Source organism: Oreochromis niloticus, linkage group LG6 (genome assembly GCF_001858045.2).
Source record: "Oreochromis niloticus isolate F11D_XX linkage group LG6, O_niloticus_UMD_NMBU, whole genome shotgun sequence".
NCBI lineage: Eukaryota > Metazoa > Chordata > Actinopteri > Cichliformes > Cichlidae > Oreochromis > Oreochromis niloticus.
Window position 1 is genome coordinate 2344147 of NC_031971.2, and position 18895 is coordinate 2363041.

Consider the following 18895-nt stretch of genomic DNA (forward strand, 5'->3'; position numbering starts at 1 on the left):
GCAAGCCAAACTGAGGAAAGCTAGCCATGGTCACAAGTAAGGGTGCAGAGAAAAGGTTTGTTGACCAGGTATATAAAGAATAGATGTGAAACTAAAGGGTTTACTTACTGTCAGAACACATGTTACACAAGGGATTGCTAATAGATCTATAGCGTGCCCATTCCTAAACACAAGCCTAATGCAGCATTGCTAGATAATGTCATGTGTGTTTTGATCCAATAATGATAATGTTCACTGGGAACGAAAGAAGTGCTAAAAAACATCAAACACCAAAAAATAAAGCATGAAAAGCACAGACAGAGACTGCAGTTTAGATTTTTTGTTTTGTTTTAAACACTTCAGCTCTGGATGTGCTGTAACTTCACTCTTCATCGTGGACCAACAACAACAGCAGGAAGAGTACACACAGACTGGTTGTAGCACATACTGTGTACACTGCCTCCATCTGACCAAAGACCTCACTGCAGGCAGACAGGCAGTCCCTGGAAAAGAGCAGACAGCTAGCGCACTCTTTCTACTTTTAATCCCATTTACAGTAGAAAAGTGCTTTATAAGAAAGTCCATTCTAGCCTGTAATAATGTGTCCAGCTTTGTGAGTGTTTCCTGTCTCTGTTTTGTCTGTCAAGGTGTTACGAGATATCTTCCAGTATAAGCCCATGCTGACCAAGCAGCAGTTCCTCCAGTGGGGGTTCTCTCAAAGGAAAATCTCTGTCATCTGTGATATTATTAATTTGGTCCTACAGAAACACAGCCAGCTGAAGAAGGTATGTATTTGCCTCAAATGGAGAGAGCTTGTTCCATAAGTTTCTGTAGTGTGTTTGTTGAGTTTGTGTTTGTCGCTGGGTCACTTTCTCAGTGGGTGCAGCCACAAGTGGCAGACTGTTACACGAGTCATTTCTCACTCTAATTTTCTCAAAGCAAACATTTAATATACGACTAAAATGTCACAAGATATTCTGTTAATAATATCCAAAGGTACAGAGAGTTGCTCAATGTTTTATACTTGAGTAAAAAATACTGTTAACTACTCTGAACAGGATCTCCACAGGGACCGGTATAGCTCACTGGTTCAAGTAGGTGACCCATATGCTGCACGCCTACTGGAGAGGCTCAGGTTTGAATCCTTCCTGAGGCCATTTCTTGTGTCTTCTCCCTGTTCTCCCTGTTCTTTCTCAGCTTTCCTGTCTTGCCCAGAAAATATATTTTTAAAAAAACCCTGAAACATTTGAATGGCTCAGAGGAAAAATCATTGAGACACACACAATTCAGCTGAGTAACAGTGTAACACACAACAGTGTAGTGCACTGATTATTAGTTACTACATTAAACTATAAATGTTACATACTCACTACGAATCATATGTAGTATAAGATGAATATATTAGGCCAAAAAAGTCTAATATTAAGAATGCTTCTGATGATTTTTCTGAACCAAATACAAGTGTGTTGACTTTGTTAAAGTATTAAAAGTCAGACTTGTTTGTTTGTTCTCACACTCACAGTGATAAATGGAAATACCATTTGTACCACAGTTTACAGCCACACAGAAAACAGCAGAGGTGCTAAAGTAGTAAAATACACTGATTTACTTTAGTTTGACATTCAATACATTTCATAACATCAGAGAACTGCCTTGATATTCTCCACCAGTGGGGAAAAAAGAGGCAAATTATAGACATGAGATGGGGTGGTTGCCAGTCATGCCAGTGGACTTGCCAGTTATAAAAAAAAAAATAAAACAAAACTGCCACCCATGTACTTTTTTTGTTTTTGCCACTTTAAAAAAATGGTAACAATAAAGTACATAAGCATTTCTTCCACCGTATGGTACAGCTCAACCCCACTCGTGGGCCATTTATCAATATGTGTACTTGTGTGTTCTTGTGGACTTCGGAAACTTCATCAGTCGCAGCCCAAGTATAGTTCCACCTCAAAGTATGTGTCTAGAGAAATGGTTACCATACAGCAGTCCTGTAGCCCAGAGTCAAATGCCCTGGCACCTAAATGTGGTGTGAAGTTGTAGATGACCAGTTGATGTCCAGAGAATGGCATAACATTATACACAACTGTATATCAGTGATCTAGTTAATGCAGTGATGTAGTTTACTCAATGTGACAAGCACTCAAAGAAAGTCATGTCTTTGTTAACTAAAAGCCATTCATAGATGTTTGGAGGATCACATTTACAGAGAGGCGTGATGATAACAATTTAACATTAACAGATGATCTTTGTGTTTTTATGTATTTTAGGTATCCAAGAAGTCATTTGTCATACATCACATGGAAAATCCTATGACATCTCCCACAAACTCCTCCCATACTGAACCATTCTCCTTGTATAATGGAACATGTGCCTCTCGTGAAGTATACTCCCCTGATTCTTCCAGCAATGACGCTGCAGAGCTGCCAGGAAAAGAGGATAAGGATAACAGCCTTCATGTTAGTGAAGTCGTGTGACAGATGTTGGTTATTTGGTTGGTTACGTGACTGCTAACCATGTGACATTAACTTGTCTCCACCCGTGAAAATTGTGATGACAATTTAGAATAAAATGAATAAGGCCCAAATCACACAGGCTTTGAGGTTAGTCAGTGGCCATCTGGCAAGCATCGGTTGTGAGGGGGAAAACTGGGTACTCCCTGACTAATTGCAAGTGGTAACTGGAGGTTGATGGGAAAATCTTTGGTAAAGCCCCGGTCAGACAGACCTAGAGACTGGTCTGTGAGTCCCTCACCAGTTTGCAAACACCACTGTGTGATTGCTGTGTTTGCAAGCATATTGCCATAGTTGTCCGTAGTTTGGATGAAAGTAACAAATTTATCTATAAACACCCGCTGGCTACTCTCCAAGCTATAATGAATCTGTGGAAAGTGCAATACCAATTGGAAACTGAGACCATTTGCGCTTTGAGAGATGTTGGGTACAGCTCCGAGGCAACTTTCACTTTGAAGCTTGTGTCACACTTTCTGAAGGTTTACTACCACTTGCTTAGTAGTAGCGAGAGCCAGGAACCTCCCGCAATCACTTACAACCAGTATACTGGACATACTTTAAGGAATGATGTCAAAAAATCTCAAAAGATTCAGTGCATGACAGAGTTTAATAGGCATGAAAGTCTGAGGATCTTTTCAGGGTAGGTTGAACACATGTCAATACCATGAGTGGTATATATATTGCAGACAGGTTTTGGACCCAGTATGCAGGTCTCGAGAGCCAAAACCTGAACTCAAAAACTGCTTTATTGCATGTGACATTCCAGAAATACAAAATAAAGAGATCACTGGAGCCAGGAATACAGAACACTAGGAAATTATAGAAAAGCATGGTGCTAGGTAGCAAAGGAGTCACATAGCAAAGAACACACATCAGTGACGGGTCTTGACAGATGGAGACAATAGAAGAGTGGCAGGAACAAACTGGGAGACACTGGGAGAACAACTAAGCATTCATATGCTTACTTGACACAGACAAAAGGTCAACATACATGGACACATGACTGACTGAAGAGATGAGACTAACTACACTGGGACACAGGAGGGAACAAATCAGGAATGACAAGACAACTGGACCTAAACTGGACATTAAAGCACAGGAGACAAAAGCCTACTTAAGTACAGGAAGTAACAAAACATGGAATCATAAACAGACAAAAACTACAGAAGCACGGGGACCACAGTGGAAACAAGATAACTAGAATGAGGGATAGAATTCATTAGGGACTCAAAGGATACAAAATAAACTAAAACCCAGAACTGAAGGAGATGAGAAAGAAACGCTTAAAATATCAATATTGAAAAAAAAAGTTAAACTGAAAACACTGGGTCCAAACTCAGGGATCGTAACAAAAGCTCAGCTATGCAGTGTCTGGCCTCAGCAAGATCAATATTCTGGAAAAACGCCTAGAGCAAGGCAGAAAAACACAAAGCTAACAAGATACTCCCTACTTATTTAAAATATTTTGCCCTTTCTTTAGTAATGTTTTAGTCTTCTCTCTGATAGACAACAGGAAAGAGAATAACCTGAGCGTTTTCAAAGAGTGCTTCTTTTTTGTAATTATCATATTCTTTTCCAGGATGTGGGAGAAGTCGTCACCATATCCAGAGAAAGCTGGGAAAACCTGATAAGCAGAGTCCTGCTGTTGGAAACAAAATTTGAACAGAGAAATACACAGGTAGGTGTGTGCACATGTTGTGACAACTGCTTTTCTCCCTATAATTTTGTTGATACATGGCAATTGATTAGGGGTGGGTTTAAAAAATTGATTTCCTGATTCAAATCAAATTTATATCAAACAAATGTAAACTTTTAAAAATGATGCCAAATTGCAAAACTCTTAGCTGTGTCTCTAATCAAACCTCTGTAACTTTGCTCTGCTTCACTTCAGCAGCATCAGGTAATGTTCAGATGTTGATTCATGGTTTTCTTACGTTTTCGTTCTACTGCAGAATATTTTTAAGGTTATCTGCTATAAAAAGCCAAGCCAGGAAAATCTCCCTCATGTTTTTTCTGTGTTTTATCCTCAGTTACTTTGACACAAAGGTATCTGCTGTGATGCTCACACCTCTGATGAAGTCTCACAGTGTCAGCTTTGTTTTTATACATAGACAGTCAGAAATTTAATTGAATCGAATCAGGACCTTGTGAATTGGAATCGAATCAGTTTCATGCAGGCTATTTTTCCCCCGCCAAGATATAAAGGTAAAATATCAAGTGAATATAGAGCATAAAAGTCTAAGGCTAATTCCTTCATCCACTTCGTCCACTGATAGTACCATAAGTCCAGGCAGTTGTGCATGTAATGCAACTACTCCCAGGTTATTGGACTCCCACTCCCCTTGCCCAAAATCAGAGCCTTCTTAACTGCTTATCCAAATTCAGGGCTGATGTAATATATGCCAGAGTCATTATTAATTAATTAATTAACATTCAGCAGGTTAGATGTAACATCGATACATTCAGCAGGCTCGATGTAACATCGATACATTCAGCAGGCTAAAAACTCTGTTCAAACACTATACTGTCTATGCAATTAAGTACCATTCATTTAGACCTGCTGGTACCTCCACGACTTCTTTGGCTGTGAGTCACAGTGACACGTATCTAAAAAGAAACATCGACATGATATGGTAGAAATCATACAGTCATTTAGGAAAATTCATTTGAGATGTTTGTAGTTTTGCTCAGTTACTAACATGGAGTGTTCTGGGATTTTGTGAAATCATCAAATCGCTGCCTATAATTAAGTCTCAGGACACCTATTTCTACTTTATATCAATCGCAAGTAGAATAAACTTACACTCAATTATGTTTTTATATTTATACTTTCCATCAGACTGTTCAACACCATCTGGGATGCAGCTAAAAAATAAAAAATACAAAACTGTCTTATGCTAATTTAAACATTCATTTAATGGAACACCCTACACCCTATTAAAAGAGCTCCTGCTTATTACTGAGCTTTTTTTATTATTATTATTTCACGTTTTTCTATTCCTCTGATTATTCATGCATATACACAGGCTTTTTCTGTTTGCACTAGCCGTCCCATCATACTGTTTTGTTTTTTTCTTTTTTCATCCAGTGACCAGAGATCTGGTATTTACCCATGGCTACATTGTTTACATAACAGCTGTTAGAACCTATTTAACACAGCAGTAATACCTGAGAAGAGAGCTGAGATTCAATCATTCAGCTAAGAAGGAGGAGATGGGGAAGTTGCTCTGAGAGGTAGTGCTGTGCTAGAAGGAGACGGTGTGTGTGTAAACGGACTCCGGCTCCACGTTAAACTGTGCTAGCGTCATCTTCACTGCTGCTGTTGTGGTATCAGTGTTTTTATTGAAAAACTGGGTGCTGCGTTAGCTTAATGTTGACATACTTTATATTCATATGCTGCTCCTGAATGCATCTATACAAACACACATATTTGTATATATATATGTGTGTGTGTGTGTGTGTGTGTGTGTTTGAGTTTGAGATTGAGATTGTTTCATTTGAAAACAGAAAACTTTCCGAGTTGTCCGAATTGAAGTATTTATTTCTTAACCTGCTGTTTGTCTGTGTTGTTGGTTTGTTTAGGAAGACTGTAAACGGGCTACTGACGGGATACAAAGCGTTGCCAACTTGTAAGTACCTAATTGTACTTATGCAGTAGTAGCAGCCTGATTTTCAGTGTAATGGTGTTTTGCATTGCAGTGCTGTTTTGATGCAGTTATACTTCTTTAATAGTGAAATTTGCAGGCTGAAGAGCACCTCCACTCTGTTGTATACTGAATCATCCACAACACACTGTGAATAATAACACTGAAAGCTTTAATGCACTAAAGCTTTACTATACTTTAGTATACTGTATACTTATTATACAGGTACATATGCACGCATTAATCAGTTTAATCAGAAAAAAATAGTGAGGCTTAACAAACAACAGACAGAGATATCAAAGGGAATAAAAAGTTTGACAACATTGATATAATTCATGCAGAGATGTAAACCAGAGCACTCACAGTCAGCTAAATGCATCAACAGAAAGTTATCAGCACAATGATTCAGACAAAGAACTTTTTAGGGTAAAGACTTGGAATATTATCTGCTGGCTGAGTCAGTCACCTGACCTCCGTCCGACTGAACTGCATTCAACCAAAAACAGAGCGCTCTAGGAGAGCCTCACATACAAGAGTCTGCTGGTGTCACTAGTTCCAGGACTAAAATGGAAAATTATGATTTGACATGATGTTTTTGTTACTTTTGTCCTAATAAAGGTCCTGGTGCACAATGAGTTAATGAGTCAGTGACCCTCCCTCTTTAACGTTTGGCTACAGATTTGGTGTGGTTCCTAAACTCTTGTAATTTGCAGTAATACTACTTACAGCTGGTCACAGAATATCAGAGAGGGAAGAAATTTCATAAACTGACTTGTTGCAAAGGTGGCATACTGTTACGTTACCATGCTCAGAATTCACACACTTGTAGCATATTGACTGCAAATACCTGAATTTTATCTATATAGTGTAGCTGCACAAGCTGATGAATGACCTCTTTTAGTGCCAAAGAGACATGAAGTGTACTTCACAAGTGCTGGCCTTTATATGGCAGCTGTTAACCTTCTAATTAAGTTCTTAGAGCTTGAGCTCAAGTAATTAGTGATTTGGGTGTTTATCGTTTTCATTACCGAACCGTATGACTGAATTTCATAGTTTGAAGAAGTGTATCTGTACAGTTCAGTTGAGGGGGTATAAGGACCTTTTCGGTCCTTTGGCCAATAAGAAACTTCATTTATTTTAAACTTACCATAAATGTGTCATATGGTCATTGTGTGAATAATGTGTATCAAGGAAGAGCACTGTCCTGTCCTCTAACATAATCAACCCAGCAGGGGTGTCGAACTCCAGGCCTTGAGGGCCGGTGTCCTGCAGGTTTTAGATCTCACCCTGGGTCAACACACCTGAATCAAATGATTAGTTCATTACCAGGCCTCTGGAGAACTTCAAGACATGTTGAGGAGGTAATTTAGCCATTTAAATCAGCTGTGTTGGATCAAGGACACATCTAAAATCTGCAGGACACCGGCCCTGGAGGCCTGGAGTTCGACACCTGTGCAGTAGAAGTTGCATGTGGGGCGGATCTACAGGGAGGCAAGGCTTTTCAGCCTGCTGTAGAGAGAATGATATAATAAATAGTTTTAAAGTGTTTTGTGGATATTTTGTAGGCTTCATTTACATATACGTGATTTTCACGTACTTTACTAAAGATGTATATGCCACCTTGCCCCACCCCTGTAAGATTTTCTCGATCCGCCACTGAAGCTGCAGTCCTTTGAAGCAAAAGTCAGGGCATAAAAACTCCTCTCAGTCGGGCCTTAAGCGCGGGAGATTTCTTCCTGTATTGTGACGTGGTTTACGGTGTCGTAGCGACTATCGTGCGGTATCAACAAAGGCTATCGTTGTCAGAGGGATTTATACCAGTTAATTGTTACAATATGGAAGAAAACCAAGACCGTTCTAGTTTAAACAGGTAACTTTTCTCTACGCGTGACTAGAAAGGCTCAGATTTTCAGAAGCAGCTGAGTAGTAAATGAGAACGTCTGTCCGCGTGAGGTGTGCTGTTACGTAGTGTTTTAGTATATCCTCCACCCTGAGCCAATGTCCTTTATTTATCAGTCTGTCACATTGTTTTTCACATTTATTTTTAATGCTTGGAGATCGTAAAACTGTCTCGCTGGACTGTTTTTCTGTGTTAGTGACGTTTCGAGTTTTATGGTGCGTTCCTTTATCGTCGGAAGTTGGAAGTTCCCCGTTGGAGAGATTTTGTGGAATGCAAAAACAAAATGCAAAAAAAGTCGGAACATACCCCAAGTTAATGATCCAATAGTAAAAGCGTGAACTTTTAATCTGCACTGCACTGCTGTGCTGCAGAGGACAGCCAGAGCAACATCCCAGTGCCAGACACAACAGGCACTGTGTCCACTCTGTCCATACTCTGACAGCTTAGCTGATTTTTGGGGCATGAGGAAGACCTACACGGTATTAGTGACATGGGTTTTAATGTTGTGACTAATTGGTGTATATCTGAATAATATCAGTCTTGTTACAAGTGCTGATACTGAAAAATCAATTATTACCCTGTTGAAAAGAGAAAATCATTGGGTTATAATAGTTGGTAAATATGTACACAAAATCAGCAATACTTCCATCGAAGTGTTACTTTTCTGTAATTTTTGTTTAAATAATCACTAATCAGGAGTTTTGACTTTCTGTGGAAAAGTCTCCAAGTTTCTATGTGTTTTCTGCTTTTTAGTTTTACACCCACGAATGCAATCCTTGTTTCCTCATCCATGTCTACAAGCCACGTTTGATTGGCCTGAATATTGATCCTTCCTTTACATTCCTTACTAAAGCTTGTCCTCAAACCCAGATAACAGGAAGGAGACTTGCATAACAAAGTGAAGCCTGGCTGTAAGGGACACTGACTGTAAACCATTATGTTCAAGCTTTTACTAAAAGTTATGCACATTAAGCTTCTACTCAGGAAACTCCACTGTGGTGTTTATATGTGAATGATTGTTTTGGCAGCTCATCAATTAATACACACGAATGTACACATCAGATAACACAAATTGAATTGTAACATTGATGGTGAGTTAATAGAGTGACGTCTCACAAAGCTGTGAAGTCCCTTAAACCAAAATTGTTGTAAGGACAGTTTTTGATTTCTCTCACATAACTTTATAAATCTCTTGGGTTTTTTTCTCTATAGTGGCAAAACCAAGAAAAGAGAGGACTACCTTGAATGGCCAGAGTACTTCATGGCTGTGGCCTTTCTGTCAGCACAAAGAAGCAAAGACCCGAACTCCCAGGCACGTCTGTGTTTGCTTATGTGTCAGGGCTGAAACAGATACTTTACTATGACTTTATATCCAAAATTCTGGTGTACAGAACTGAAGTGTGGTTCAGGTTTAGAAGAGTCTGTTACTATGAGTTTACTGTTTTTGTTGTCATTTGCATGTTGGGATGAGAATGTTTTGTTGCTCATCTCTCCCCAGCTGTCTGAGGACACTGAGGAGCTCCCAGGCCAGGCCGAAAGGCACAATCTCTCATTGTGTTAAAATGAAATATAATGTATTAGCAGGAACATTTATAATGCAATAGGTTAATGTGAAAACTGTCAAATGTCACCTTCATTGTCAAGCTATGCACAGTCCTAGTTTAGTTTGTTTCCTCTTGCTGTCCAAAAACGGAGACAAGGTTTAGGCCTGCTCGAATATGATGTTCACTGTTGATGTAATGATTATTTAACACAGTTACTCGGACTCTGAAAGGAAGAAAAACATGGAAAAAGTGGAACTTGAACGTGCCCAAAAAATTGTATTTCCTCCCAATTTAAATATGCACATGAAAGAAATAGAAAAAGCACACGAATTTAAGGTGAACTGAATATTAGAAAGTCTGTCAGGGAGTGAATTTGGGCCATGCGTGATTGTAAAATGGGACTTGGTGGTATAATCATTTTATTTTGATGGTCATGTTTTTATAAATATAGGAATCAGTTCTTTGTGTGTGTCTCTCTCTGTATATATGTCCCTTTCTTGCTCTCTATATATCACTTCCTCTTTCCCTCTCTTTATGTCCCTCTGTCTGTGTCTTTGTCTGTGTGTGTGTGTGTGTGTGTGTGTGTGTGTCTGTGTGTGTGTGCCTGCAGGTGGGAGCATGTATAGTGAACCAGGAGAATAAGATAGTGGGCATCGGTTACAATGGTATGCCTAATGGCTGTAATGATGACCTGCTGCCATGGTCTCGCTCTGCTGATGACCAGCTTGACACTAAATACCCTTATGGTGAGAATGCACACTGTCATTTTAGCTTTCCTCTATAACAGCTTGTTTTAAAATGGTGTGTTTGGTGCAATAAAGGAACAAAGCACTCCTGCTTTCATCCACCTACTCCATAGTATTTATGTGTGGAGGAATGTCTGGAGTAAACCAAATCCTATCTACATTTGCACCATACTGCCAAAACTATTTGTTCATCTGCCCTCACACCTGAGCGACTCATTCTTTCACAAATGTTTGTCTGTGCGTGATTTTATGCATCTGTGATCATGGAAGTGGATGGAACACGTGAATTTCAAAAAAGTTTCAAACGTTTGGCCAGTTGGGGGCAGCAGAGGCTAAATAATGAAGAGCTATCAAACTTGCAGTGTGTTTTAGTGACTGAGGTTTGTTTCAATGTCGTGTCTCACAGTGTGCCACGCAGAGCTGAATGCTATTATGAATAAGAACAGTGCTGATGTGAAGGACTGCACCATGTATGTGGCTTTGTTCCCCTGTAATGAGTGTGCCAAGCTCATTATTCAGGCAGGTGAGTAATAACAGCACACACTGTAACTATTTCTACATTTATACTGATTCATGAAGGTCCAGGTAATAATATTAGGAGTCAAAGCGGCCAATGTTGGCAGAACTCACTTCATTAATAATAATAATGATAATGGATTATTATTGTCTGATTGGTTAGCCATCACCAGTTTGTCTGTCTGTATTTAGTCTCACTGAATAACAAATCAAGTAGACACCCAACAAAGTCAGAAGACTGTATTTGTCATTTGATAATTAAATGTTTATCATGGTGTGATAGTAAAGTCTTTCTGTAACTTGTCCCTTGTAAGAGTTTTATATTGATTTAAAAGTCCACACCTCCATCCCATAATGACTGATTTAAAATACGTTGTCAAGTAGAGTCAAAACTATTTAAAAAAATGTAATGTAAAACAGTTCCATTTGTGTCCAGCTATTATTCTACAAAGAAACTTGTTAAAAACAGTGTTTTTTATGGCCTCTCTTGGCTTTGATAACAGCTTGCATGTTTTCTGGCATTGTTTTTGTACTTTATGTAATATTCTTTTGTCAGTGACTTACAAAAAGTTTCTAGCTGTTCCCATTGACCTGCTTTGGATGAAACTTTTGTGTGATCCATCCGAATCCATCAAATCCCAAATGTGTGCAGAGGGATTTAAATCCACACTTTGATTCGGACAGTCCGTCAGTTCAAGTACTCAAAGTAACTTTTTCTTGGTTAGTTAAGCTCTGCATTGCTTTAAAGTTTGCTTGTGGCCTTTGTCTTGTTGGTGTATGTGCCCACATCAGTCCAGAAGGGTTTCCATGATGCAACAAGATGTTGTAGACCGTTTTGTTTGTAATGATGTCGATTTTCACTAATTCCCCATGTTGTTTCCAGAAACGTAACCCCATACTACAGTGTGTGTGTGTGTGTGTGTGTGTGTGTGTGTGTGTCACTGTTAGGGATGGGTATTGATAAGATTTTCACGATTCCGATTCCATTTTCGATTCTGTTTAACAATTCGATTCTTTTTAAAAAAGGAGAACACTAAGGTCGATTAGCTTAGAACTTTGTTTTATATCTTCTGTTTGAACAAGATAGAAATTTAGGCGTAACATGGCCTTACAAACCCAACAGTGAGATCTTAAGAGATCCACAGCCTACGGCTCTTCAATGGGGTGTCACAGGGTCCCCAGGAAAAAAATTGTAAATGTAAAATAAATATTCTTCTGCAGCAATAACAAAGTATAACATAAATTATTCTGTAGCAATTACACAAGAATATCCAGTAATGTCACTGCCTACAATTAAACACATTCACTTACCGAAAATCGGGGGCATCTGCTGTGGCAAATGGGTGCAAGCCTTTGACCACAAACTTAGTCACTGCTCGGTGACATTCGTCTATCCTGGCCTGAAAGGAGACGCTACCGGTAGACTGCAGCGAGAACTGCCAGCCAGACTCTGTCTGTCTCATCATGGTCGCCTAAATGCACAGTAATGGCAGGTTTTGTAATAAGGCAGATCGCGCTAACATAATATGCACTGTTAGTTGATTATTTACCTGCTGCATTAACGGGAGAGGACGTGCAAACGTTACCGCTGCTGCTGGGTTGAGATTCACGAGTCCGGAGCGGAATTAAAAACACGACATTCATTTAAGGTCATCGCGTGTTTTGTGAGCAAATGCTTTTGCATATTCGTAGTGTTTCCTCCCTTAAATGAAATATCTACTTTGCAAGGATTGCAAGTTGCCCTGTTGTCATCCGTTCTCGTAAAGTATAACCAAACTTTTGAGCGTTTGAGCCGCTTAGGCGCCCTGCCAGGTAAATGACGCTCCGCAACGTGGTGACGTCTTTCGGGGCGACTGGAATCGATAAGGGAATCGTTTGCAAAAATGGCAAACAATTCCAAGGAATTGAAACAGTGGGAAACGGTTCTCAACAAGAACCGGGTTTTGATACCCATCCCTAGTCTCTGTGGTTACAGTGCATCTAGCAGCAGCTTTTCTGTGGGCACAGGAACAGTAATGTTGACTGAAGAATTCAAAGTACCTAGTTGCAGTCATCTATACTCCAGTGTCTATGCTCTCAGACAAATCTGAAGTGTTCCTGTACATTTGTTGACCTCAATAATGCTCAGTAGCTGCTTCTTAGCAGGTATTCTTCCCTTTTAAGTCTTGTTCATTCAGTTGTCTGATTATGGTCATTCTGAAAATCTTCTCAGACTAGTTAAGACTTCTTAGTAGCAGTAATCTTCTTTTCTCTCCAAGTACTTAAAAGCTTGAGGTGTGTGACATCTCTTTCAGTCAGCTTTCATTTTCTGCCTCTTCCTTGGCACATTTTCTAAGTACCAGTGTTTGCAGTTCAAAGCATGCTTGACCACATTGTGAGAACAACATCTTTCCCCCCATTTGTTTCAAAGACTGTCCAGTTATTCACATTTTCATTTAGTTCTAGATGATTTAGACTGCTCCGAGAAGACATAAATTATAATAATAATGCGATTTGCTGTCTGTGTAGGTACTCGGTCACCCAGGACGTGGTCACCTTAGGAGCTTGAAAGGAAGGCGATTTGACTTCTTTAGGTTTTTTGAAGAAGTTTCAGCTCTCATCCAAGAGGCTTCTTCAGTTTTCAAACCAACAGTGTTTGAAAACACAACCCAGTGGGGGTTGTCCCTTAAGAGGTGGTCGCTGACCATCTATTAGTCATCAGCATTATCATATGAGCCAAGGTGTGAAAGAGGGGGCGACCGTGGTTCAGGGGGTTGGGAAGCCGGTTCGATCCCCAGCTCTGTCTTGGTTGTTGTGTCCTTGGGCAAGACACTTCACCTGCCACCTACTGGTGTTGGCCAGAGGGGCCGATGGCGCGATATGGCAGCCTCGCTTCTGTCAGTCTGCCCCAGGGCAGCTGTGGCTACAACTGTTGCCTCCACCAGTGTGTGAATGTGACAGTGAATGAATAGTGGAATTGTAAAGCGCTTTGAGAGTCTCCAAAAGTGCTATATAAATGCAATCCATTATTATTATTATCATTATTATTATTATTATTACCTCCAGGGGTTTCAGGTGAAACCTCGCCGCATTCTGGTGCAAAGTGTGAGTGTGGGTTGTGGCCACCACCTCTGTTTAATAATGGTCATTCACAGTGGACACAGACGACCTTTTTTATTTTCTTTTTTTTACATTTAAGAATGTGATTTACTACTATCATCAGGCTGCAGTGGTTCAGTTCTTTAGAACAGGGAAAAAAAAACAAAAATGTGTATATTTAAAAAGTATTAAACCCTCATCAGTGTCTGTTACTTAGCGTTTATGTCTTAACCTTAATTGATTTGCAATATTTCATCATCTGTAATATCAGATAAGATTAATTTATGATCCCTCCCTCACTTTTTCCAGGTCTGAAGGAAGTGGTGTATCTTTCTGACAAGTACCATGACACACCTGAAATGACTGCTTCCAGAAGGCTCCTCAGTATGGCAAAGATCAAGTACAGGTAAGTTACACGTCAGTGTAGAAGGAGAAACTGATGCTTTGTTGCCTTAAATACGACCAAACTACTCCAGACCAGAGACTGAATTCAGGTCAGTCGGTGGTTACTTTTCTGCAGTAGTCTGTCTCGGACAGTTTCAGAATGTTGTAATTCTGTTGTTATTGACATACTGCTATCTGGAAACTTAGGCTTAGGCCAACAGTCTGCTTTTCCATGCTTGCAGAATGCCACTGCTGCAAATATTATGGCCAAATAGCAAAACTAAAGCTTGTGCTTTTGCTTAAAGATTGTTGTGACAACTGTTGATGGTGCTTCACCTAAATTTCGCACAATTCCTCCTTCATTTTGGAGACAGTACAGAGAAAAATCTCTGTTGATGTTCTCATACTGTGACTGCCCAATTAGATGTGTGCTAAATCCAATAGCACGATTAAGTGGAACTGCATCCAAATCTTAAACTTCAGATTTTATGTTAGTTGCAATAAAACATTTCTTGAGTGCAGAGGCTAAAGTGGGTATATTTTTGTTCTTTTGGGGTTTTCTATTTGATTGCTCTATAAAGTTAGCAAGAACTCTGCAAATTCACAAAATTCAGGTTGCATTTGTAAATTGGATGAGTGACGAGACGTTTCTCCCACTGAAAATGCTACGTCCAGATGAACAGAATCAAACTTTTGGGATTTACTTACCTGGATGATTGAGCATGCATCAAGACATAACAGTACGCTTATTTACATAGCCCCAATTAACAACAACAGTTATCTTTTAGACGTATTGACTTAAAATAAGTCAGTATAAGCAAAGGACCACCAGATCTGAAAACTAAGTGGACAGACATGGAATAGAGCACAACTAATGAACTGTGCATGTGGAAATGTGGTGAAAGGGTTGAAATTAGTATGGAGGTCAGAAAAGGATGATTCATGTATTTGATTTAAAGGGAAAAGAAGATGTAAAGAGCCTGTTTCAGGGTGAGAAACGTGTAGTTTTCCTCAGCTGGGATGAACGGCTAAAAAATAGGATCAAGGGTGTGCAGAGCAGCCACAGCTCCACCTGCTGGGGATTCCAAGAGAGTACCAAATCAAGATTTCGCCAACCCTATAGACCAGGGGTATCAAACTAATTTTACAACGCAACCACAAACAGCTCACTTTTATCCTAAGGTGGCCGAACCAATAAAACTCCCCTTTCTGTCAGTGTAAAGAAGTTACATATTTAACTGTTTGTTTGTTTGTTTTTTACTAAAGCAAAACAGGTTGGACATTGGCCTATAATTAGCTAAGACAGCTGGGTCTAGAGATGCTTTTTGAGTAAAGGTTTAACTACAGCCAGCTTGAAGGCCTGTGGTACATAGCCGATTATTAGAGATAGGTTGATCATATTTAAGATTGAAGCATTAATTAATGGCAGGACTTCTTTGAGCAGTTTTGTAGGAATGGGGTCTAAAAGACACGTTGATGGTTTGGAGGAAGTAATTATTGAATTTAACTCAGAACTGACAGTAGCTGTAGATAATGTTACATCTGTGAGATGACTAAAAGTAATTTTACCTCTAATGATTAAAATTTTATTTGTGAAGAAGTTCATGAAGTCATTACTAGTTAGCATTAAAGGGATGGTTGGCTCAGTAGAGCTCTGACTGTTTGTCAGCCTGGCTACAGTGCTGAAGAGAAACCTGGGGTTGTTCTTATTTTCTTCAATCAGTGATGAATAGTAAGATGTTCTGGCTTTGCGGAGGGCTTTCTTATAAAGCAGCAAACTATTTCTCCAGGCTAAATGATGATCCTCTAAATTTGTGACACGCCATTTCCTCTCCAGCTTACGAGTTATCTGCTTTAGGCTACGTGTTTGAGAATTATACCACGGAGTAGGGCAGGGCGATATGGCCAAAAATATTTATCACGATATATATTTGAAAATTTGCGATAACGATATAACTGACGATATAATTGATGCGAGACAAAATACAACTCCACAACTTTACTAGCGCAAAAAAACACCATCCATTTATTTTCACTTAAACAAGCAGCTGTTTTTTTTATGTGCATTAAAGCTATATAAAAACTTAACAGTGCAAATGTAAATTCCTTGCTGAAAGTTTAACCAAAAGGCATTTCCAGTAGAAATGGGCTGACACATCCTGAGCATAACCATGTATAATATCCACTTAAGTTAAAAAGAGTTGCTTTGCAACATTAAACTGCAGTGTGCCAAATAAAAAAGTCAAATACATATTTTTCGGACCATAAGGTGCAGTCAGATAAATCAAACTTTATTCAACTCATTCTTCTTGCTTCCTCCACTTCTGTACCATTGATTCATTAATGCTGTATTCTATCACAGCTGCTCTATTCCCATGTTGTTGCAGTATATTAATGACTAACCTTCTATTGTAGATGGATTATCTCAGTTGTTCTCCTGACTAAAGTTTGGTCCGTTTACAGCATCCTGCTATGCGATTGCATTTGTCCCTAACCATCAGGAAACTTCACGTTGACTTTTATTGAGTGGAAAAGTGTTAGCGTTCATCCTCCAGCTTCACTGTTTATGTTATGCTAACATAGCTGTGTCGCTAGCGATCACGTAGCACATCATTATATACCAGCTAGCCCAACTTCAGTAACCTTACAAACGTCACTGCTGTTTAGTTTCCTGTCTTCATTTATGTTGGAAGTGATAGCAGAGCTGTACGTTTGAATTTTTTCAGACATCTCTCAGTCAGAACATGCTATATCATGTTTAGGTAACTAGCGAAACTAGCGAGCTAACTTCCGCTAGCTTCCTGCTAACTTCTAACTCCGTTAAATGTAATAAATTCTGTTTTCATGGGTGCCTGGATCTTAAACGTCATAGTTACACCTGGTAAAGCAGCAATGCTGATCATTTTATTAAAGATGAAAGAATTTAGACCGTTTTTAACTCTTAGTGATGCTGCAGTGTTTGTTTGACTTTGGGACCTGAAGAGACAGAGTTTAGGACCCAGATTCCTCCCAGATTTACGAGCACCTTAGTCCGACAAATACGGCAATAACGACGGCCAAGTTTTTTTGCATGTTCTACAAAAAAATGTGCTTTGTTGTGTATCTGACGGACAAACACCAAACCAGTTCCACATCACTGAAGTGGCACCATTTTTACAAACCAATTCTGGTTCATCTGTTTCACTCAACAATCGGCCATGTGCGTATGAAAACAAAGGCATTGCGCATGCGCTCTTGACCCATATTCTATCGCGATATTTCATTTTCCTATCGTTGCCTAACATTATACCGGTATTACCGTGAACGGTATAATATGGCCCAGCCCTACCACGGAGTCAGGTACTTCTGATTTGAGGCCTTAGTTTTCACAGGAGCTACAGTATCCAGAGTCGTACGTAGTGAGGAGGTAAAATTATTAACAAGATGATCGACCTCTGTTGGAGTAGTGTTCAGGTATCTGCTCTGCTCTGTGTTGGTACAGGGCATTGAAGATGATAACAGTGGGTGGATTATATTCTTAAACTTAGTTACAGTCAGTGTTGGGAAGGTTACTTTTAAAATGTATTCCATTACAGAATACTGAATAAAACACGAACACAGTGTACAGTTGAGTCTTAATAGCTTACTTACAGCTGGGCTCGTCAGGCACTCTTCTTGGCTGCAGTGGTTATTATTATATTTACATGCTTCCAGCTCCCGTTTTTGCTCCGTGACAGCTCGGACTTCCTTTCTCTCCCTCCCTCGCTCACAGACACATAACGGGTATGGTAGTCCATTCTCCCTGCAGCACGGACTACACTGCCTATGAAGCTACATTCTTTAGAGCTATACCTGTAGCATTCTGCCTATTAGCTTAGCACAACAACAAAAAAGCGCTCTCTCACCCAGGAAACACGCAGAGAGAGAGCGCGTCACCCTGTAACCATGGCAACCGTAACTCTGCCCTGGAACAACAGAACATAGCTGTCAAACAAACCCAAACAATCCTGACCCGCCACAATATGAAACGGGGAAGTACCGCAGTGTAATCCATTTATTTCAACAAAGTAACTGTATTCTGAATACCACCTTTTTAAACGGTAACTGTAACGGAATACAGTTACTCATATTTTGTATTCTGAATACGTAACGGCGGTACATGTATTCCGTTACTCCCCAACACTGGTTACAGCACTTTCAGAAAGACATCTACTGTGATAAAGTCTACTCTCCACTGCTGTGTAATCAATTATTGTAAATGTAAATGTTATCAGGAAATGATCAGACAGCAGAGGGTTTTCAGGAAACACTGTTAAATGTTCAGTTTCTATGCCATATGTTAAAAGAAGATCTAGAGTGTGATTAAAGTGGTGGGTGGGTTCTTTTACATTTTGACAGAAGCCAATTGAGTCTAATAACAGATTAAATGCCATGTTGAGGCTGTCATTTTTAGCATCTACATGGATGTTAAAATCACCCACAATAATTATTTTATCTGAGCTGAGCACTAAATCAGATAAAAAGTCTGAGAAATCAGAGAGAAACTCTGTGTAAGGCCCAGGTGGACGATAGATGATAACAAGTAAGACTGGTTTCTGAGTTTTACAGCTGG

At 39.6% G+C, this 18895-nt stretch overlaps 1 protein-coding gene across 4 annotated transcripts in view; it reads left to right on the forward strand.

The window, feature by feature from the left end:
- dctd (dCMP deaminase) overlaps window positions 1-18895 on the forward strand; it is a 31293-nt gene that overhangs the window by 10340 nt on the left and 2058 nt on the right. For 3 of the 4 annotated variants that reach the window (XR_003220458.1, XR_003220459.1, XM_003452767.5), the window contains 8 exons: window positions 627-764; window positions 2250-2438; window positions 4072-4170; window positions 6075-6121; window positions 9249-9348; window positions 10191-10326; window positions 10733-10849; window positions 14230-14326. Coding sequence is in view for 2 of the 4 variants with exons in the window: in XM_003452767.5 (XP_003452815.2) it covers window positions 627-764; window positions 2250-2438; window positions 4072-4170; window positions 6075-6121; window positions 9249-9348; window positions 10191-10326; window positions 10733-10849; window positions 14230-14326 (923 nt within the window). In the remaining 2 variants the exon portion in view is untranslated. Of the gene's footprint in view, window positions 1-626; window positions 765-2249; window positions 2439-4071; window positions 4171-6074; window positions 6122-7826; window positions 8007-9248; window positions 9349-10190; window positions 10327-10732; window positions 10850-14229; window positions 14327-18895 lie in introns of those variants that run through there. The other variant, XM_013276107.3, reaches the window with a different exon arrangement.